The following is a 23,251-nucleotide window of genomic DNA, read 5'->3' as shown; positions in this document are numbered from 1 at the left end:
ATGTTTAATATGTAACCTTGTACCTATGGGTCAGATAAGAACCCTTGTATCTATTATTTACCTGCAGCCTTGTATTGGAAGCAACAACTAAGCCATTCCTCAGGATGGAGTGCCAGTTTTCAATGTGTGAACCACTTAAAAATAAAGTGGAAAGAAGGAAAATAAGTAGTGTTTCAAGACACCCAGAATGAAATTTACCATTTTCTCTAAAACAATGTATTTGCAATTGAAAACCTCTAACTCTTAGAATATCTGTGTTTTTCTTTACACATATTTTCAGATGATGAAAGCACAATAAGAACTGTTAGCATTATTTTTACTAATTCCTTTTTCATACTTACTGAAATGCAAAGGTACTTCCATAGAGATTTTTAGCAGCTCTGAAATTGGATTCTTTGGCTGGTGGACTGCTGAGAAGGAGGAACTGATGGGGAGTGTGCATAAACTTCAGTTGCTGTAAAATATAACAGCACACAAGTGAAAAGATGCTAATGAACATGAACCTGTTGTATTTTCAGAATTAAGTTTTTCTAAGATATTGTGCTGGTTCACGCAATAAACTATTACTCCTCAAGTCAGATATGAAATAATTTGAAGCCAGTTTCATTATAATAGCTTGTATTTCCAATCAAATTATAAAAATACCGCCCAGTTTATGAAGTATATGAAAGTGCGTGACATACACGACAACCTAAGATAACCCATGCTGACACCACTGAAATAACTGAATTGAGTAATATATCCATGGTGTTTTGATCAGAATGGTGTGATGCTGGTAGACTAAGTATCAGCTCATGCCAAATCTCCAGGTCTCACTGAACACTTACAAAAGCAAACTGGAAATAGGAATAGTTACTGAGGCCTGGTATACACTACAGGGTTAGGTCGAATTTAGCTGCATTAGGTCGATTTAAAAATGACTGCATCCACACAACCAATCCCATTCCATCAACCTAAAGGGCTCTTAAAATCGATTTCTGTACTCCTCCCCGAAGAGGGGAGCAGCGCTAAAATCGACCTTGCTGGGTTGAATTTGGGGTAGTGCGGACGCAAATCAATGGTATTGGCCTCCAGGAGCTATCCCAGAGTGCTCCATTGTGACCGCTCTGGACAGGACTTTGAACTCCAATGCACTAGCCAGGTACAGAGGAAAAGCCCCGGGAACTTTTAAATTTAATTTCCTATTTGGTCAGTGTGGCAAACTCAGCAGCACAGGTGACCATGCAATCCCCCCAGAATTGTAGAGCGTAGAATGTTTCTAAGTTCCCCCTATCATCTCCGTCACTGAGGTTACCACAGATTAGAAGGCGAAAAAAACACATTCGTGATGACATGTTTTCCGAACTCTTGCAGTCCTCCCTCACTGATAGGGCACAGCTTAATGCATGGAGGCATTCAGTGGCAGAGGCCAGGAAAGAATTAAGTGAGTGTGAAGAGTGGAGGCAGGACGAGATACTGAGGCTAATGGGAAAGCAAACAGACATGATGAAGCGTCTGTTGGAGCTGCAGGAAAGCCAACAAGAGCACAGCCCCCCGCTGCATCCGCTGCCTACCCTCCTCCCCACGTTCCGTAGCCTCCTCACCCAGATGCCCAAGAATGCGGGGGGGGGGGAGAGGGCTCCGGGCACCCAGCCACTCCACTCCAGAGGATGGCCCAAGCAACAGAAGGCTGTCATTCAAACAGTTTGATTTTTAGTATGGCTACAATAAGTAATGTGGCCTTGTCCTTCCCTCCTCCTCCACCCCACCCGGGCTACCTTGTCCGTTATCTGATTTTTTTTTTATTAATAAAGAACGAATGCATGGTTTCAAACCAATAGTGACTTTATTTCGAAGGGGGGAGGGTAATTGGCTTACAGCAAATTAAAATCAACAAAGGGGGCGGGTTTGCATTAAGGAGGAACACGCACAACTGTCACACTGAAGCCTGGCCAGTCATGAAACTGGTTTTCAAAGCCTCTCTGATGCGCAGCGCGCCTTGCTGTGCTCTTCTAATTGCCATGGTGTCTGGCTGATCAAAATTGGACGCCAGCGATTTGCCTCAACCTCCCACCCCGCCATAACCGTCTCCCCCTTACTCTCACAGATATTATGGCGCACACAGCAAGCAGCAATAACAATGGGAATGTTGGTTGCGCTGAGGTCTGACCTAGTCAGCAAACAGCGCCAACGAGCTTTTAAATGTCGAAAGGCACATTCTACCACCATTCTGCACTTGCTCCGCCTATAGTTGAACGGCTCCTTACTACTGTCCAGGCTTCATGAGCCATGGGAGCAAGGGGTAGGCTGGGGTAGGTGTGACCGTGAGGTGCTGCTGGCTGGGAGAGCAGCCTGAGGCAGAAGCCTCCAGCTCGCATGATATTCCAGGACTGAATCTCCTTGAGATGAAACTTAAAGAAGAGAATGACCGGGAGTCTCTGGCTCCCATTCGGTGCTCTAAGAGGAGAATAGCCATGTCTGTCCAGGCGCCACTGATCAACCTCACCAAGGTCTGCCAGGACCACCCAGGAGACATACAACGGCTATCAGTCCTACTGCACCATCTGCCGCGAAGGCAAGGTGCTGCTGCTGTGTAGCAATGCAGTACCGCGTCTGCCAGCAGCACCCAGGAGATGTATGGTGACGGTGGGCTGAGCGGGCTCCATGCTTGCCATGTTATTGCGTCTGCATGGGTAACCCACAAAAAAAGGCGCGAAATGATTGTCTGCGTTGCTTTCATGGAGGGAGTGAGGGCGGGGGGCCTGACAACATGTACCCAAAACCACCTGCGACAATGTTTTTGCCCCATCAGGCATTGGGAGTTTAACCCAGAATTCCAATGGGCAGCAGAGACTGTGGGAACTGTGGGATAGCTACCCACAGTGCACCACTCTGTAAGTTGATGCCAGCCACAGTAGTGAGGACGTACTCCGCCGACTTAATGCGCTAAGTGTGGACATATGCAATCGACATATAAAATCGGTTTCTAAAAATCGACTTCTATAAAATCGACCTAATTTCGTAGCTTAGACATACTCTAAATCAAAAAGCCCATGGGCATCTCTTATTGTAATAGTACATGAAAAGTATACAACCATGAGCTTTTGTGTGGATTTTAGAAAGCTAAATGCTATCACCCAACCTGACCCATAGCCCACACCCTGAATAGAGGACTTACTGAATCTACTGGCTGGTGCAAAATTCATAAGCACACTGAATTTAACTTGTGGATACTGGCAAATTCCTTTAGATGCTGATGCCCAAGAAAAACCCACTTTTATAATGGAGTTTGGCCTATATGAGTTTAAGGCTATGCCTTTTGGATTACTAAATGCAGGAACCACATTTCAGAGGCTTGTCAATGAAGTGCTGCAGGGGTTACAAATCTTTGCCAAGCCCTATATTGATGACTTGGGTATTTTCAGTAGCTCCTGCAAGACCATTTAAACCATGTAAGAATTGTGTTACAAAGGCTGAGAGAAGCCAACCTCAAAGTCAAGGTCTCCAAATGCAAGATGGGGGCTGCTGAAGTATCCTACCTAGGACACAGAGTGGTAAGTGGGTTGGTTTTAAAGGTAGAAGTTATTCAGAGTTGGCCTGCTTATTGAACAAGAAGCAGGCCCAATTCTTTATTGGCCTGGTGAACTATTACTGGAGGTTTGTAAAATTACATTGTGGCCCTCATAAGAGACCTTACAAAAAGAAGGAAATCAGACCAGGTGGTAAGGACAGAGGCTGTGAGATAGGCTTCCAGAAAAGAAGCTTTGTCTAAAGAGGCTGTTTTGGTCAACTCTGATTTCAGAAAACAATTTGTGCTGTGTACTGACACTTCTAAAACTGGGTTAAGTGCAGTACTGATGCAGGATGGGGTGGGGAACAAGAGGCATCCCATTACCTACTTAAGCAAAAAACTGACCCCAACTGAACAAAACTATGCTCTCCCTGAGAAAGAATGCTATGCCACTGTCTGGGCAGTTAAGCAACCTAAACCTTATTTGTCTAATAAAAAAATTAAGGTTTTGAATGATCACACCCCTTTGATGTTGCTGCACCGAGCTAAGGGGACGATTCTAGAATAGTTGGAGTTTAGCCCAACAGGAATTTGACATAGAAATAATTCATATGAAAGAGAAGGAAAATGTAGTGGTTGATGCCTTATCAGGAATGAGGGGAAGTGCGAGGTAGCCGGAGATTTTTGCCTGAGCAGTATCTGTAAGGGTGTGAGTGGCACCCCTTGAGCGCCGTGCCCATGCGTCGGTATATCCGGTGCTGCCAGCCCTACGCCCTTTCAGTTCCTTCTTGACGGCAACTCCAACAGAGGGGCAGCTGGGTGGGTAATGGAATGGACATAAGCAACGCATCTCGAAGAACAAGAGTTACAAGGTAGGTAACTGTTTTTTCTTGTTCAAGTGCTTACTCATGTCAATTCCATTCTAGGTGACTCACAAGCAGGGTCAATGGAGGTGGGCTTGGATTTCATGGTCTTACAGCGCGCAGCACTGCTCTGCCGAAGCCAGCATCACCCTGGTCCTGCTGGGTAAGTGCATAATGGGACGTAAATGTGTGGACAGTTGACCAGGTAGCAGCTCTACAGAGCTCTTGGATCGGCACCTGAGCCAGATGATGCTTGAGCTCTAGTTGAGTGTGCCTTGACTATTGCCGGTGGAGGCACTTTCGCCAGTTCATAGCTGTAGCGGATGCAGGCCATGATCCAGAATGAAGTCCTTTGAGCAGATACTGGATGACCTTTCATCCTGTCTGCCACCACAACGAACAGCTACACTGACTTGTGAAATGGCTTTGTCCTTGTTAGGATATAGATATTCACGCCTGTCTGTGAAGGCCTATGCTCTTAAGAATTTAGGTGTATTCATATCACTTAGCTAGTTATAGAGGTATAAAAGAAAGAATCAAAATCACTGTCTGACAAGGTGTAAGGGCCTTCTCTTACTGTGACAGTCTGAGGCCCTGTTCTTAGGCTAAGATCTTGGCTAAGCAGCAGAGGCAGTCATAAGCTGGGAAGTGAACGGTCACATCCTTATATTCCAAACTAGTCATGTTGAAATAAGGTGCTATTGAGCTGTTAGGAATACAATCCTGTCTTGATAATGCCTATCACCGCCAGAGAAAAGGAAGTGCCTAGAAAATGTAAAAGGAAACTTAGTTTGATAGCATCCTGTCTGTCAAGAACTCACTTATCAATAGCTGGGATGTGAAATCCTCATTTCTGTGTTGTTCTATCATTGTAGTCCCCATTTCCCATTGTTTGTCTGTATAATCTCTGTCTGGTTCTGTGATTGTTTCAGTCTGCTGTATAATTAATTTTGCTGGGTGTAAACTAATTACGGTGGTGGGATATAATTGGTTAAATAATCATGTTACAATATGCTAGGTTAGTTAAATTTCAGTAAAATGATTGGTTAAGGTACAGCTAAGCAAAACTCAAGTTTTACTATATAGTCTGCAATCAGGAAGTGTGTGTGTGTGGGGGGAATGGGAACAGGGAATGAGGGTGTGGAAATTGGCATCATGTTTTGCTAAGGGGGGGAAATGGGAACAGGGACACAGGTAAGGCTATGTGGTGTCATAGCTGGGAAAGGGGACACTAAGGAAGGAAACTGGAATCATGCTTGCTGGAAGTTCACCCCAATAAACATTGAATTGTTTGCACCTTTGGACTTCGGGTATTGTTGCTCTCTGTTCATGCGAGAAGGACCAGGGAAGTGAGTGGGTGAAGGAATAAGCCCCCTAACAGTCCTGTTGATGTAGAAGGCCAGCGCTCCTCCTCCAATTTCTTCAGGAAGAAGACAGGTAAGTATGTCCTGTCTGGTAGGAACCTGGGAAACTACCTTGGGCAGGAATGTTGGCTGCGGCTGCAGCTGGACCTTATCCTTATAGAATAATGAATAGGGCAGTTCTGAAGTAAGCACGCTGATCTCAGACACCCTGCATGCGGACATTACCGTAACCAGGAACAAAATCTTCCACAAGAGAAGGAGAACAGAGCAGGAAGCCAGAGGTTCAAAGGGAGGCCCCTTGAGGCTCAACAGCATGAGAGGGAGGGATACAGTCCTGGATGTGAGGGTAGAGACACTGCAGACCTTTCAAAAAACAGACCGTCATGTCATGAGCGAAGACCGACTTGCCTTGGAAAAGAGGGTGGAAAGTCGAAACAGCAGCCATGTGGATCCTGATTGATAACAGGGACAAGCCCTGGATCTTGAGGTGTGGAAGATAATCCAGGATCACCTGCAGCGAAGCCTGGATACATCGTTCTGAAGCCCAGCACGTGAACCTTTTCCACTTAGCCAGGTAAGTCGTTCTTCTGCTATCCAACAAGAACTGTTGAACCTGGGCTGAACATTCCCGCTTCTCCGCATTCAGCCATGCAGTAGTCATGCTGTCAACTGCAACACCGCCAGGTTCAGGTGCAGAAGACTGCCACGGTTTGGGGATAGCAGGTCCAGCCAGAGAGGCAGTTGCAGTGGGGCAGCTACCGAAAGGTCCAGCAGGGTGCCAAACCAGTGTTGGCGAGGCCACTCGGAGGCTATCAGGATAATCTTTACCCTGTCCTGTTTGGTCTTCACAAAGACTCTGTGGATCAATGGCACTGGCGGGAAGGCGTATATCAGTGCCCCCGACCACTGGAGCAGGAAAGCGTCTAACAGTGAACCCCTGTCCATCCTCCAGAGTGAACAGAACACAAGGCATTTCCTGTTCTGACAGTATGCGAACAAGTCCACCTGGGGAGTTCCCCACTTCCGGAAGATAATAATGACCGCCTCTGGACGGAGTGACCACTCTTGGCGAGATGAAAAGGTCCTGCTGAGGTGATCCAAGATGTTCCTGGTTCCAGTCAGGTGCGCTGCTATCAGATGAATGGCATGCCGCACAGAAAAATGCCAAAGGCAGAGAGCTTCTTGACAAAGGGCCGAAGATCTAGCAACGCCCTGCCTGTTGATAAAATACATCACAGCTGTATTGTCTGTCAGGACCTGCATCACCTTGCCCTTCAGGTGGGGCAAGAAAGCCTGGCAGGTCAGGCAAACTGCTCTGAGCTCCCTGACGTTGATGTGGAGGGTCCAGAATGTCCCGCAACCAGGGGCCCTGGGTGCTCAGCTGGCCCAGGTAGGATCCCCAGCCCAGGTCCAAAGCATCAGAGACCAGGGTAAGCAATGGGAACGGGGTTGCGAAGGGGACTCTCTCCAACACTGACCTGGGGTCCAACCATCAATCCAGGGATGATCTGGCACCCTGACTACCTGGTCTAGGTTGTGTCTCTTGGGGACGTAGACCGACACAAGCCACGCTTGCAGAGGCTGGAGATGGACCTGAGCATGGCTGACCACGTATGTATATGCGGCCATGTGGTCCAACGCCAGCTGAGACATGGTGAGTAGGTGGTTCTTTACATGGGAGATCAGGTCCGACATGGCCCGAAAACACGCTTCTGGTAGGAAGACTTTGGCCTGCATGGAGTCGAGAACTGCCCTGATGAACTCTATTCGCTGGACAGGCAACAAGGTGGATTCCTTTATCAATAGGCCCAGGTTGCGGCAGGTGGAATGCACCAGATTGAGGCTCCTTTGCACTTACTCCTGATACCTGCCATTGATGAGCCATTTGTCGAGATATGGGAAGACCTGGACCCCTTGACATCTCAGGTAAGCAGCCACTGGCGCCATACACTTTGTGAACACCTTCAAGGACGATGATAGGCCAAAGGATAGCGCCGTGAATTGAAAATGGCATCCACGAACTATAAAATCAAGGAAATGTCTGTGACCCTGGAATGTGAAAATAAGTATCCTTCAAGTCGAGGGTGGCATACCAGTTTCCCAGATCCAGGGAGGGGATGATGGAGGCCAGGGAGACCATGCGAAACTTCAACTTTCTGAGAGACTTGCTGAAGCAACGCAGATCCAGAATGGGTATGAGAACCCCACTTTTGCTTTTGTGATTAAGAAATAGCAGGAATAGAACCCTTTTCTCTTCATGTCCTGAGGAATCTCCTGCACTGCCCCAAGATCCAGGAGGTTCTCGACTTCTTGGACAAAAAGTTGCTCTTGAGTAGGGTCCCTGAAGAGGAACAGAGAAGAGTGGTGGGTAGGAGGGAGGGGTGGCCAAAAATTGCAGGGGATAGTCCTGAGAAACTATATCCAGCACTCAGTGGTCCGAGGTGACCTGAAACCAGGCCGAATGGTAGGGATGAAGACAGTCAAGGAAAGAACAAGGTGGACCTGGGAATTGACTGGGGCATTGCTCTTGAGTGCACCTTCAAAATGAATGCTTCTGGCCCCTGGGATGCTTTGCTGGGCCGAGTGGGTGAGCAGGAGGAGGAAGGGCGGCGACAACTAAAGCTTATGTCTCTATTCCTTCTTCTTGCAGGCCCTTGATGAGGCTGCCAAGGCCTTGGCGGTGGGGGCAGCCAGAACTGCTTTTGAGCAGACTGCGGTGTATGCATGCCCAGCGAGCGAAGGGTGGCCTGAGTGTCCTTCAATCCATGCAGCCTTGTATCAGTCTGCACTGAAAAGAGACTGTTCCCATCAAATGGGAGGTTCTGGATAGAGGTCTGCAGCTCTTGTGACAGGGCAGCGGTCTGAAGCCAGGAGCTGCGCCTCATGACCATTGCCGATGTGAACACACTGGCCACCGAGCCTGATGTGTCACGTCATCTGGAGGGAGCATCTAGCCGCCACGGTGCCCTCCTCCACCAGGGTACCAAATTCCTGGGCCAAACCCTGAGGGAGGGACTCCTTGAACTTACAGAGGGAATCCCATAAGTTAAAACTGTACCTGGCCAAGAGGGCCTGATGGTTCATCACCCGGAATTGCAGGCTGACTGTTGAATAAATTTTTCTCCCCAAAAGGTCCAACCTTTTGGCCTCTTTATTTTTGGGAGTTGAACTAGTGTGGCCTTGCTTGTCCTTTTCATTGGCCGCAAAAACAATCGGCAAGCCCGGAGGTGGGTGGGTATAAAGGTACTTGAACCCTTTGGTCAAGATGAAGTACTTCTTTTCAGTCCTTTTGGAGGTGGGAGGGATGGACAGAGGGTCTTGGCAATTTTTAGGACCATCATATACTGGTAGTGTGACATGTGCTGGGGTAGAGGCCGAGAGGACATTGAACAAGGTATCCGCCTGCTCGGCCATCTCCTCCACCTCTAGGCCCAAGTTCTCGGCCACCCATTGAAGCAGGGCCTGGGGTTCCTTAAAATCGTCTGGGGAGCTGGAACTTGAGGGTCCCGTGATCACCTCATCCAGGAATGAGGACGATGATTGAACAGCTGTGGGAGGCTTAGGGGCATCAACCCCTGGGGAGAGGGGAATTTTGGGGAGGGCACTGTCTCCTCTACCTCCAACCTCATGAACCGAGTCCAGTGCCACCAGCTGTTGCTCCTAAGTGGTGGCAGATGAGTGGTGCGAGGGAGGCATCACCATGACCGGCACTTCCCACGTGCTCCAATAAGGACACTGCACTGGTCGCTGCCCGTGCCATCAAGGTGTCGACGTCGACGAAGCCTCGGGAGCCCAACTGCATCAGTGGAGTCTGGGTGAGCGGCTGAACTGCCTTCCGTGCTGGAGGAATCCCCATCTGGAGGCCATGTTGGGGCCAGCGATGCCTGAGTCTGCCTGCTAACTGTTGCTGCCGGAAACCGGTGCCCAGAGCAAGGGGATTGGTGCCGGTCCCAAGGAGACCGGTGCCAGTGGGTCTGAAGACATGATGGGGAGCGCTCCCCTGGAGCAGGCGACCAAGATTTGAGCTGAGAGGACGACCGGCGGGTGAATGAACGGTGCCAGTAGTATGGCGATGAGTGTATCCCTCTAGGTGATCCGTGTTGAGACAGCAGGGACCGCGATCGTGGTGCTGGTGACCAAGAGCAAGCCCCAGAGGATCTGGGCTGTGATTCCGGCAATCTGCGGCGTGGAGGTGGAGAGCAATATCTCACCTCGGGGGATCAGCGGAGCTTCACTGTCCCCTAAGGGGTCTTAGTGGTTAGCTTGCCCTCGTGGGGAGCTTTTGCCATTTCCTGAGGTTCGTGTTATCAGCAGTGCAGGCGGAGGCCTCTGCTCTCTCGGCACTGGGGGAGCTTGGGAAAGAATTGGTGCCGCCAGGGGTTGGGTCCTATTCTGCTCTTGGGAGTCGGTGGTGGACATTTTAAGGGGCTAAGGGCTCCGGGGAGGCACAGACATGTGGCTCTGGAGTGGCCAGGTGGCCCGAACTCCGTCCCTTCCCATGGCCCTTCTTTCCTAGTGCTGGGGAGCCGTACTTCTTTACATTCTTCTTGGACACTGGTGATGGGGAGCAGTGCTGGGCAGACCCTGGCGCCAGGGACTCACTGCGCCCTGAGGCCGAGGTACTTGGCAAGTCTTGGCGGGACGGCTCGGAAGCCAGACGAAGGGCAGACTCCATGAAGATAGCCCGTAAATGAATATCCTACTCCTTCTGAGTCCTGGGCTGAAAGTTCTTACAAATATGGCACTTGTCCTTTACATGTGATGCCCTCAAACACTTGAGGCAGCTGCTATGGAGGTCACTTACAGGCATAGGTCTGTTACAGTCCACGCAGGTCTTAAACCTGGGAGCTCGGGGCATGCCCCGCCTGGGGCAAAGTCCCCGCTTGGACTCTAACTTCTAACTATTAACTATACTTAACTACTTAACACTAACTACTATCAACAAACTATTTACAAGGCCCTAAGGCTCTAAGTCAGTAGAGACGCAACAGCTAGCCCTTCCTATGCAAGGAAAGGTGCTCCGACTAACCACCACGGGTGGTAAGAAGGAACTGAGAGGGCACAGGGCTTGCAGCGCGTGATATACCAACGCACGGGCATGACACTTAAAGGGGCGCCACTGCCGGCCCTACGAATACCGCTAAGGCAAAAATCTCTGACAACCGCACATGTGGGCGCACGCACACCTAGAATGGAATCAACATGAGCAACTCGAAGAAGAAAGCAGCCTCGTGTAACACAAATGAAGAACTTTAACAGGAAAGTGCTAATTCTTGTGCATTTGAAGGCAAGAGGCCATTGTGTATGATAATCAGAGATCAAAGACTCTAAGGGTATGTCCACACTACAAATAAAAATCTGTAGCTGGCCTGTGCCAGCTGACTCAGGTGCTGCTTCATTGCAGTGTAGACTTCTAGGTTCAGGCTGCAGCCTGAGAACTGGGACCCTGCCACTTCGCAGGGTCTAGAGCCCAGGCTCCAGCCATGGGTATTTAATTGCAGTGCATTCCTCTCTCTTCCACCCTCAAAGAGCCCACTTGGGTAGTGACCCTGCCAGCTTGTTTTCTGTGAGAAGAAAATATGGACACAAGGAAAAATTCATCTCTGGAATGTTTGGATTCTAACAGGGTAGAATAACTGAATGACAAGACAGAGATTCCCCAGATAATTCTGAGCAGCCCCAGAAGACTTTTGGAAAATGGAGATTACTACATCTCGGCTCCCATTTAGAATGATAAACTGTGACTCAACTGTACATCTATTCTTATCTGCTTTAACCTTTCGGTAACTCTCATTCTTTTTCTTAGCTAATAAACCCTTAGTTAGTTTACAAAAGAAATGGCTACCAGCGTTGTCTTTGAAGTGAGATCTAGGATGCAAATCAACCTGCGTGAGTGATTGGTCTCTTGAGACTGGGTGTAACTTGGAATATTTTGTGATTTTTGGTGTAAGTGACCATTTATCATCTAGTCTAGCTTGCCTGGGTGGCAAGATAGACTGGAGTGTCTAAGGGGATTGCCTGTGACTCTATTATAAGACTATTGTCGTACTTTGGGAGTTCACACTTGGTACTGGGTTGATGAAATTTATTTATAGAATGTACCACCACTTTGGGGTGTCTGCTCTGCTTTTGAAAGTCTGCCCTGAAGTAGGCACTCATGGTTGTGAGCCACTCCAGAAAGCATTTCAGGTGGCTTTGAATTAAGAATCTGATTTGAAAGGCCACAGATTCATTCAGTGTATTTTAAACAAAATCAGAGGCATAATACTGTACTTAGGAATGAACAACTCAATTCAAAGAATCCCTTCCATGTGCCAGAGCTACTGATTCCTTTTTATAGTATACCTTCTTGTGTGCATGCATGCTAAACTATCTTTAACACACCCCTACATCTGTAATACACATCCTAAAGAGACAAAGTGTTCAAAAGGATCTATATTAGTGTGAAATATTGAAGTAATGAATGAGAACAGCAGGATGAATACTACCAGATATTACCAAGACTGTGTTGTTTCTTCACACAAATAAACAACACACTCACACACACATCACAAGTGAGATTTTTAAAAGCACTCAGCATTGACCTGAATCTGCTCTCACTGGAGTTAATGGTAATGCTCCTGCTGACTTAAATGGGAACAAAGTTAAAACAATGCTGAGTGATTCTGAAATCCCACCATACTAATATACAAAGAAAATAACTCCAAACTTACCCTGTTCACTGGTAGTTTCACAATATGTGACCTATTACTAGAAATAACCCTGAAATAAAGAAAAATAAATAAATGTATGTATCAAATGGGATAAACAATACACTTGTATTCTAGGCCATTGACAGAGGCTAGCTGAAGGCCTATGAATCACATGCATTCTACTTAAGTGGTGCATAGGCATGGTGCTGGTCAAAGGCTTGATTCAAAGTCCACTAGAGTCAGTGGGAGTCTTTCCATTGGTTTCAGTGGACTTTGGATCAGATACTAAAAGCTCCCAGAAAAAAAATTAAATTCCAATAATTGTAAATGCCAGTATTAATTCTTAGGGACAGATAACACCAAATTTAAAATAATAAAATGATTATTCATTCAACATGGTACTGAAATAATTGTTATCTTAATGTAAGTCAGTTCTATACCACTGCAGAAGAGGATGCGCAAGCGGGTCCTGTTTATCCATCTGCTTCTTTATTTCCAAATATGGCGCCTATAAAACAGTAATTATGCTCTTTACTGCTGGTTAAAATTTTGTATATATTACATTACACATAACTCCATCTATAATAAATGAATACATTGGATTCATCATCACAGATTTAGTGACATTTAGCCTTGAAGAGTTATAACTGCCTTGACAACAACAAGAATTACTACAGCAATTATCCGCCCTTAGGTAGAATTTATAAGCTTACGCTTAGCTTCAGAACAAGTATATTGGAGCTAAGACTGTTGGTCACAGCAAGAACAGCAGAGGCCATCTAGTAGTGTTTGGCTCTGACATTAGGAAACTGGACTGGACCTTCAGTAAAACAAAGCCTCTCTAAAGTACTCAGTGGTAATTCACTCATAGCTATTTTAACTGCTTCATGGTATTAAATAGGTAAAATCAAGACCAGATAATGTTCAAACTGAAAACTCCCACTGACTATATTAGGATCATGAAGTAGCCCTTTAAATCTACTCAGCCCAGCAGTAATTATACTTCATCCTAGTATTAAAATGGCAACTTGATAATACAATGTGCAATATAGTAGCTTAATTCTTATACTAAAATTATGATAGTATTTTGTAAACACATCATTTTTCATTCCAGAATCTAAAAGTATTGTACAAACTTAGATTAACTGAGCTTTATAACACCTTGGTGAGGTTACATCTATTTAACAGCATGGTAACACTGTGTTGCTGCATTACTAGTAATCAGTTAACATCAATGGGACCACTTGTGAAGTAAAGTACTACTTAACAAAGGTAGTGTACAAAGGTATCAAAATCAGGCCTGAAGTGCGTATTCAGGAGCTGCATGATCTAAGTCACAGGAACCCTGGCTCCTAATCCCTCTCAATTTCACTTAAATGAACAAAGTTCTAGTTATAATTGAAATAAAGCCATCACCATAGTACAGTGTCACAAAATCAATGACCCTTGCTTTGAAAAATCAAAGACTTGGCTTGGCCTTGATATTTCCTGAAATGCATGAAGCAGCAGTTGGCCATTATTCTGTTACAATGTTCTATTCCACAGATATTATCTCTTATTTAAGCTTCCAGTGACCAGAATTCTGTTTCATCAGTTTTATTTTGTCACTGTCTAGATACTGCAGGTTGTTATTTTTAACACATATTTTTATATTGTTGCAGCTCGGCAGCAAAAATAAAAATACAATGCCATGCACCACCCTGATCCCCCAAAAGAGCAACAAATAAAAACAGGTACATCCTTCAATAAATTACAATTAAGATACTAAAAGACTTATACTTACCTGTGTCATTTCTCTAATAGAAGTAATACTATCCAATGCTTTCATGACTCGATCATAATTCTTCTTCTGATGTAATGTAAAATAAATGAATACATTAATTGGGGGGGGGGCTCTTTTATATATAAACATACTAATTCAGTGCTCTGAGTTCATATACTTTTGGTATAAAACAACAATTAAGACCAATGACCGACAACCAAGCCTTCTCATATCTCTACATCCAATATTCTTCTTCCATCCTACACATCAACTCATCCACAACCCAGGAAAAGTCTGGAAGACAAACTGACACCAGTAACTTTTGTTTAAATTCACTAGAATCCACTGTAAACAAGGAAATCCACTGTGTAAATAAGACCAATTTATCAACAAATGTTAATAACTATATATGGGTCTGACAGTTATTTAAGTATCAGGTTCTGTTGCTGTTCAACAGAACATGGCAGCAGATTGAGTGGAGTGAAGGGCCAGCAATGAATCAGTTAAAAACCCTAGGAAATTCGAGTGTGCCACTGTTTGGCCTTTGTACAAAAAAGGTGAAATTTACCCTTATGCAGAGGGTCCATAGTTCTCACTTAAGCTGTTGAAATAGGGCCTCAGTGGGATTTAAATGCTGTGCTGGTTGCATTGGTCTTGTGCAAGCCCTCCGATTGCAAAAAGTGAATTTCATTGAAAATGAATAGAAAGGTCTACCGTTGTATAGTAGGCAATATTCTTTACCTTGTTAGGTTTCAGAGTGGTAGCCATGTTAGTCTGTATCAGCAAAAACAACGAGGAGTCCTTGTGGCACCTTAGAGAATAACAAATTTATTTGGGAGCCCATGAAAGCGTATGCCCAAATAAATTTGTAGTCTCTAAGGTGCCACAAGGACTCCTCGTTGTTTTTATTTTGTTAGTTATTGCTTGGGAACTCTCTGAAGATGAAAAGTACTACACACGTTTCAAATATAATCATTATTTAAAAAAATTATATTTTAAGAATATAATCATTTTACAAACAAGAACTTTGGAAATGTAAAATAAAAATAAGCAGATTTAGAGCCACATGATTAAATTTTCCCAAAGGTGAACTTTGCTTTGATGTGTATAATATGCTCCCAGATAAACAAATTTTGCATCCACAATTTGCACCCACGAACAGGAAGACTGAAAGTTTACCTCTAGACAGCTTCAAAATGACATTTTATATTGTCTAAAATATTTCATAGGTTCCATGGCTACACTGTTGTACATATACTGTATTTTAAATCTATATCTGTCAGTGTGAAGACACATTATCCTGTGGAATTGGACCTGGCTTTGAAATCTAAAACATGACTAAAAGCAAACATTACCTGTTGAAGAGACAACTACTTACCCTTGGATTAAAGGCCAGCATCTGAGGGTCATTAGGATCAACTACAGAAGGATATGGCTCAAAAATGACAACTTTCCGGGGTGATTCTAGTGCCGATCGACACATGGACACTAATAAATCTACCACCTAGAAATAAAGAAAATCATACATAAAGAAATGTCTCTTTCACAGAACACTATTTATTTTGAGATTCAATAATCTATTCTTCTCCCCAGAATTATCTTCTGTCTTCCTGCATCATAGAATTTTCTTCTTTGATGTTGTGTCTTTAATTATTATACCAATGATTGAATTCCAATGCTTGAATATTTGTTGAAAACCATAAGTCATAGGAGTGGTAATTCCGCATTTTGTAATAACAGCTGCCTGTGAGTGATTTCATATTCATATTTTAGCCTGCATCTTTTGAAATTCGACTTAACCCATTTTTGAAAATCTTTGTGGAACACAATGCCTCAGATTCACTAGCTTTATTCACTGAATAGCTTGTACAATATGGCTGTGGATATACAGTAGCATCTGATTTTACAAGTTATACAGTTGCATGGCAGTGTAGCCCAAGTCACAACTGTACCCTAAACTTGAAATAATAGATTGCATTTTGTTCAGGTATAAAATATTTTTCTACATGTTAGATGAGCTATCTGAATCATTGTCTCCAGATCCCTAATGGGTTTAATGATATTTCTCATCTCAAAAATATGCATTTTACTGTATGTTTGAGGATCTTCTATAATGCACAATTTGGCCTACAGTGGTTTTGAGGCATTTTGTGAGTAAGCGGAGTCCAAGGACTAAATAAATATTATGTTGCACCAATTTTACTTGAGAAGAAACTTAGGTTTAGTTGACAAATGTCTGTCATACGGTGGAGGAATAAGCGGTACGTCAAGAAAATTGATAAGCCATTTCATCTACTGACAGAAACCCATCTGTTGTATACAGTGCATTTATATTATACACAAGCAGGAAAGAACATTTTAATTAAAAACTTTGTGTTTCTAAAGTATAAACACTGCTGAAATTAAAGCACTAAAGGCTTTAATTACAGCCCACTGAAATTTTTCCATTCACTTTAATAAGCTTTTGATCAGGCCCTAAGGTAAAATCCTATAAAAACTCCCAAAATGGGACAAAGGTTTGGTCCTAAACATACTGTAATGCAGAGTATATTGATTTAGCATGGAACAAATCCTAATTCCTCTTGTACATATGTGGAGTCCCCAGATGCAGAAAAACTAGGAGGGAGGAAGAAAGCTCTACAGGGGGTATGCATACCTGTGCACAATGCAGCAGATAACAGCTAACAATCTTGCTCAAGGATGAAGCAAGAATGGGATGAGGGAGGGGCGCAAAGACAGGGTTGGTGGATCTGCACTACATAGATCCACAGTTAGATCTATGTAGAACAGAGTTGTAAAAACCATGGCAAGTACTGCCTTTTAGATTTGCAATAGTGGAACAGTTCATGGCCCAGGCTGAGAGTTTCTTCGTTCTTGCCTCTGAAGAGATTACAGCATAGCTTGGAATGTTTGTGCTGTGCACTGATTTCCTGGAATTTGCCCCAGGTTACTGCATGTACATGTACTTGTGCATGTAACATTTTTAACAGTTTTTAACATTTTTAAATAAAAACTGCATCAGAAATTTCATAATTTGAAAATAAGGTTAAGGATGAGATGAGTTTTGTTTAAGAAGCGCTTGTAATTCCTCCGATCATTCCAGATGGACTGTATCTTGACTCATCATTCAAGCTGTTCTAAAAGTTATCATATCCGATCACTCCAGGGAAATAAAAATGAGTTCCCTTTAGAAAAGCAGAATGAAAGTGAGAATCATCAGGAAAGACAGAAGGAATTGTACACTAGTAAGTCACACTGTTTTCCCTTCTCCTCCTCTGCTATCTTGGCATGAATGAACAATCTTCTTCTGATAAAAACTATTCTGGCAATTGAAATAACTGGATACTTCAAATGCCCTGAACAAGAAGGCTACTTTAGCAATTCCCTCCCCCAGGTTTATAATGAAAAGTTTAAAATCCACAGTAAATATTAAGATGTTCGATTTTCTTCCCAGTTTACAAAACCTACAGACAATCTAGGCTTCAAAGTGAAACGGCCTTATTTTCAAAAGTGCTGAACACTCAGAAGCACCAATTAAAGTTAATTGAAGCCAGTGGGTCCTCATTTTTTTGAAAATCAGGCTGCTACACATCTGTTTTTGGAAATCATGGGAAGAATATAGCAACCAGTGTGTAATACTTCACTCAGCCCCCAGGGGCTTTGTAACGGATATTGCCCTAACTTATTAAAGTTCTTAAACAATTTTAATGAAATATGATAAAAAGACAACTTGGAAGATACAATTTAATTGGATTTTCTGAAGAAAAATATTGAAGAAAATAAATAACTACAGGGTAAGGAGCATATCCTGCCAGTACTTACAAACAAATTTAGAGTAAAAAAACAAAGGTATGTTAAAAGCGCTGCTCCTCTGAATGAAGAGAAGAAAACAGTATAGTAACAATGGATCAGTACTGTGCCCACTGTTATTTAATAATCAAAACAAAAGATGTAAAATGGACACCTGTATCCCAACACCATGAAAAGAAGAGGGCTTAATATTTGCCTGAGAGTAACAATTGCTCTTTAAGATAAAATAGGAAGTATCTCCAAGAAGATAAATGGACAGTCCAGTTCATTTCACCTAACCAGGTGACCAAATTCAACTCAGCAGAAGAAAGAACGCAATTTTCAAAAGCACTTAGCATTGGCCTAACTCTGCCACCATTGAAATCAATGGTAAACGTCCCATAGGCTTCAACAGGAGCAGAATTTGGGGACTACCTAATGAACACCTTTAAAATATCCCGCCCATACAGTAAAGTATGTAATCACATCTCTGCTGGTCTCTACACACTGTGAAGGAGTACATAAGAGTTAGCAAAGAGCAGAGATATGAAAAAAGTTAGTAAAAATGGATTAATAGAAATTATTGGATGTGCTATACAAAATTTGACACATGATTAACATTATATAGCTGTACCTGAGCCCCAGTGGCAATTTCATCTGCAGCTTCATTCATTACTCCTAGAGTTTGGAAAGCAAAAACACACAGCTCCCGTTCACATACTGTGGGCTAAGGAGGAAACAAAAACAACAAAATGTTTGTGTTTTTATTCCAGTTTGTAAGTATTAATTTTTCCATGTACCACCTAAAATATAAATGTAAACCATGCATCTGAATTCCCATTTAATGCTATTCATATTCCTGGACAAAAAACTATATTAAAATAAAATGTTGAGAGCACATATCAGTAACTGAGAGGAAATTGCATTAGAGGGATGTTGTAATTATCCCAAAACCAAGTGTTATAAACTCAGGGTATTCACAGTACTGGTTAAACTTAAAAGAAATCTATACATCTTATAGTATGAAAATTCACAGTGAGAGCACCCAAATAACCTTAACTCTGCTCTATCAGACTCTTAAAAACTTCCCATATAATTAAAACCCACTGAAATCTTCTGCACAGGCTACATTGCATACTTTTCCCCTGCCTGGATTAATAGTAATTCTTCACTTTTATTCTTCAGAACTGAAAATTTCTCCATCAGTGTCTGTGCTATTCTGTTACTGAGATCATTTGGACAAATGAAAAGGTCTGACAGTGGGTGCTAAATTTCTTAAACACACCTACCTTAACTTTAATTCCTAAACTAAAGATTTACTTGTAAATCTTCAGAAAATTCATTCTGTATTCATAGAGTAACTGCTGTAAGTGCATCCAATGAAGTGAGCTGTAGCTCACGAAAGCTTATGCCCAAATAAATTTGTTAGTCTCTAAGGTGCCACAAGTACTCCTTTTCTTTTTGCTGTAAGTGTGAAGAAGATAATGCTGCATTTTTCATATATAATGAAGAGGTTCAATCCCTGCTTTAAGTGCAAAATTCAATTCATCCTTAACTATGGAGCTATGCCTGACACCTCCATCTTTTATGAAACCATTCATTCATAATGGTTTAATTACAGTTATTTAACAAAACAGAAACAAATGTAACATATCAAAAGAATTATAGGTCTTGTCCATATGGCGATTTAATGCATGGCAAGCTGGGGTATGAATCTCCAACGCTCTAGCCTATGGCTCACTTAGTGACCATGTGGATTCTGCTGCCACATAGTGAAAGTTCTGTAGTGTGCTTTGATCTGCTGTTGTTTCAAACTATGGAACTTTTAGTACACGGAAGCAGCATCCACATGGAGACTTAATGAGCAGCAGGCAAGAGCGCTGTAGAGTTACACCCCGGCTTACAAAATAAGCCCTGTATGCAGATTCACATAAAGCAAAAAGGATAGAAACAAAAAAAAATCTACATAATAAAGTTTTAATTAAAAGAGAATAGGCTCTCTAGGTTTTCCAATAGGATACATTTTATTAGCAAACCCTTGCTCATTACTAAAAGATTATGACTAGGTTCACATATTTAAGGCCAAAGTTGTCTATAATCTAAATATTCAAGAATTAATGAACAGTAAGTTGAGGCAAATAAGCATATGAAAACAGGTTAGATCCCTTCTTGGAGTTTATTGCAATAAATAAAAAATTTCTACTTCAACACAGAAATGGTCTAACATGTACTTTTCAGTTACTGATTGGTGAGTACGCTATATTTAATAATTACTTATGAAACTTAAAATTATGTCAAACAGGAAGCTATTACGCCAGGTACCACTGAAAATCTACCACTGAAACACTATGAGTCTTTCACTGCCATGATAATAAAGGAAGAATATCTCACTCAAGTTCAGACACTCATGCCAATGTCTATAGACAGCATTCATCAGAAATGAAAAATGTACCAAATGCTGCATGAAACAAACACAAAATTTAGCTGGATTTTGTTTCAAGAAATTACTTAATCAGTAATAAGCATATGCTGTAATTCTGCTCACTGTTTCACAGCCTTTAAAATATGCACTAGTTTAGTTTCAAAGATTTTTGATTTACACAACCACTTGAAATAAGCACTGAAACATTGTCATCACAGTTGCTTTAGAAGAGCTATCATCTTTCAGGTCTAATAGCGTGTCATATATTTGATTTATTTTATCTGCCATGTTACATTGCATTAGGTAGCAGACTAAGCCTAACATGACCCAATTCACTGTGCCACTGCACACTGGACAAAAGGTATTTATTATTGGCATTATTCCTATCCTTACACATTTCGAAAGGTGATTTCGCTATTCACATTAGTGGGAAAAGTATAAAAGAATTCCTATCTTGACTGTTATGAATAACCAAAATTGTTCTCTGATTCAATTTCATCACCCAGTAAGGCACGGACAAAATTCAGCTATGCTTGCCATAAAGCAAAAGAATTCATAGTGTTTTGAATTTGCTTTGTAATCTGCCCACCTTCAGCATGTAATAAGTTATCATGAAAGTTAAAAGTGACATACAAAGGGAGAAAAAATTGGGTGTGTGTCTTTTTTTCTTCTTTTTTAAAGACACTGTGATGACTAGAGGGCCTGTGTAAATGATATCATGAGAAGCAGGAGAGTAAAAATTGAGCTGATAAGAGGTGACGGGATTTTAAGTCAGGCTGTATAAAATTCTTTGTATTTTATTTGTTTTTGCTAACTCCTATTTAACTTCAATGCCTAATGAACATTTTTGAATGAAAGAAGTCTATGTTAAAGATTCCATACCTTTCAATTAAGGTTTTAAAGTTTTAAGAGCTCACAATAAACATATTTTTTACCTCCCTCTGGGCTTCCAACAAAGCAAATAAGACCAGACTTTACATTCCTGATATTCTTAAATTAAAAGATAAGCAGGAAACACCCCTCCCGCAAAAGCAAACAAACAAAGATCTGCCAGTCTTCTTTATAAATCGTAAAGAAGTAAAACACAGCACGAGTCCAATTTTTCTTAAGATCCTTTACAGATCAACTTTAACTAAGCAATGGTCCTGGGAGAAGTAATTGCTTTAAGATCGGTTCTTTTATTTCTTGTTACATAAAAATGATATTTTTTTGACACTCATCAATAGGCCAGTCTATATATTCCTTCCTCGCTTGATGTTACTGCAGTGAGAAACTAATAAAAGTAAGACTAGTAATAAATGAAGAAGCAATGATAAAGGCTTAGTGTTATAAATTCTTTGATAAGGCATTTATATGGAACATATAAGGGTGAGTTCTCTGTACTTATCTGTGCTGACTCTTCAGAGGAAGAGTATAATAGCATCCAGTCAGAAAACTGAGACTGAGTGGGACAAGGTAAGCTGCTGCAGCCTCTAGAGGGTAAGTGTCTTGGCTGGTCATATCAAGATACCAGGCAGAGTGTAAAAAGAAGGGGAGTCAAGATTTTCTATATCCTTTTGTGGATGATTAAAGCCAGGGAGGCCTTTGGGGAATTCCTGCCCAGTGGTTTTTCAGTTGATTTTCTTTCTGGTTTTGTGACTGGTGGATAATAAGCCCTGAGGAAAGAAAAGCCTTAAAAGCACTGAAACTTCAAGCTTTATTTCCATTCCCACCCACTAGTTTACACTGAGCTAGAAACATACTTAAAATAAAAAATGAAAGGTGATATTATTGAGTAGTAGGCTGATTCCAGGAACCAGGGCTTTAAGAAAATTGCAAGACTTGTGAGAAAATCATGAGAACATTTAGCAATATTGTGAGCTGCTTACAAAAATTCAACAATGGTAAGGTGGCTGATCTGTCCTGTGACCACTGCTTTTTATGCTGACCAGTCTCCTTGAACTCTCATTGTCTGTTTGTTGTATCCACCTATTGTCTCTTGTCCTATATTTGGACTGTAAGTGTCTCCAGGCAGGAACTGTCTTTTCATTCTGTTTTTGTATAGTACCTGGCACAATGTGGTCCTGGTCCATGATTGGAGTTTTTAGGTGCTACCACAATATAAATAAATAAGTAAATAAATACATAAAATAAATAATTAACTTTAAATTGATGCACCCCATTTTGTGGATACTTTTATTTTGGTTTACGAACACTTAATATTGATTTAGCTTACATCCATTTCTAAACTGATTTAGTTAAATCAGTACAACTTTCTTGTCTAGACCAGTGGTTCTCAAACGTATTTGGTTGTTTACTTTTCCACTGCTGCTAGTGGTGGCTCTCTGGCCACCCAGCTCTGAATGTGCACAGTAAGTTTTTTTTTCCTCAAGTTTTTCATGCCCCCAACCCTGCCTGCCCTCCCAAGCAGGGCACAAGCCCCAGTTTGAGAACCTCTGGCCTAGACAAGATGATGTGGAGATGTGGTCTCTTGGACAGTCAGGACTTAAGCCATACAGGGTTTTACATCACCTTGAATTGCATCCAGAAATGAACTGGAAGGAATCCACTGAAGTCGACGGAGTATATATGCTAACATTCACCATTGAGAATGTGTGCAATTTCTTTCTGCATTGTCTGAAGAACAGTATTGTCACTCTCTCTAAGCAAAAACAGCTTATGACAGAACAATCAACAGTCTGAAAGATATTTTATTTTTAATCAGGATGCATAAAATAAATGGAAGGCCATTTAGATGACCGTCACAAAACGGTTGGCTGAGTGAAGAACATCAGTGCTGAAAGACCATTCAGAGGGATAATTATTCCAGTGGGAAAATGCCAGAGAAAAGTAAGAGCCCTGGTTTCTAACTGGCTGAGATTGCAAGTCT

At 42.4% G+C, this 23,251-nt stretch overlaps 1 protein-coding gene across 1 annotated transcript in view; it reads right to left on the bottom strand.

Moving 5' to 3' along the window:
- Positions 1-23,251, bottom strand: part of PARP8 (poly(ADP-ribose) polymerase family member 8) — a 156,206-nt gene that overhangs the window by 8,575 nt on the left and 124,380 nt on the right. Inside the window, exons 15-21 of the mRNA XM_048849355.2 lie at positions 18,595-18,687; positions 15,550-15,675; positions 14,193-14,258; positions 12,850-12,917; positions 12,431-12,479; positions 342-454; positions 62-134 (exon numbers count right to left, since the gene is read on the bottom strand). Of these exons, the coding sequence (XP_048705312.1) occupies positions 62-134; positions 342-454; positions 12,431-12,479; positions 12,850-12,917; positions 14,193-14,258; positions 15,550-15,675; positions 18,595-18,687 (588 nt within the window). The remainder of the gene's footprint in view (positions 1-61; positions 135-341; positions 455-12,430; positions 12,480-12,849; positions 12,918-14,192; positions 14,259-15,549; positions 15,676-18,594; positions 18,688-23,251) is intronic.

This window comes from Caretta caretta, chromosome 5 (assembly GCF_965140235.1).
Source record: "Caretta caretta isolate rCarCar2 chromosome 5, rCarCar1.hap1, whole genome shotgun sequence".
NCBI lineage: Eukaryota > Metazoa > Chordata > Testudines > Cheloniidae > Caretta > Caretta caretta.
The sequence above is the reverse complement of the archived record's forward strand: the minus strand, read 5'-3'. Positions and strand labels throughout refer to the sequence as shown.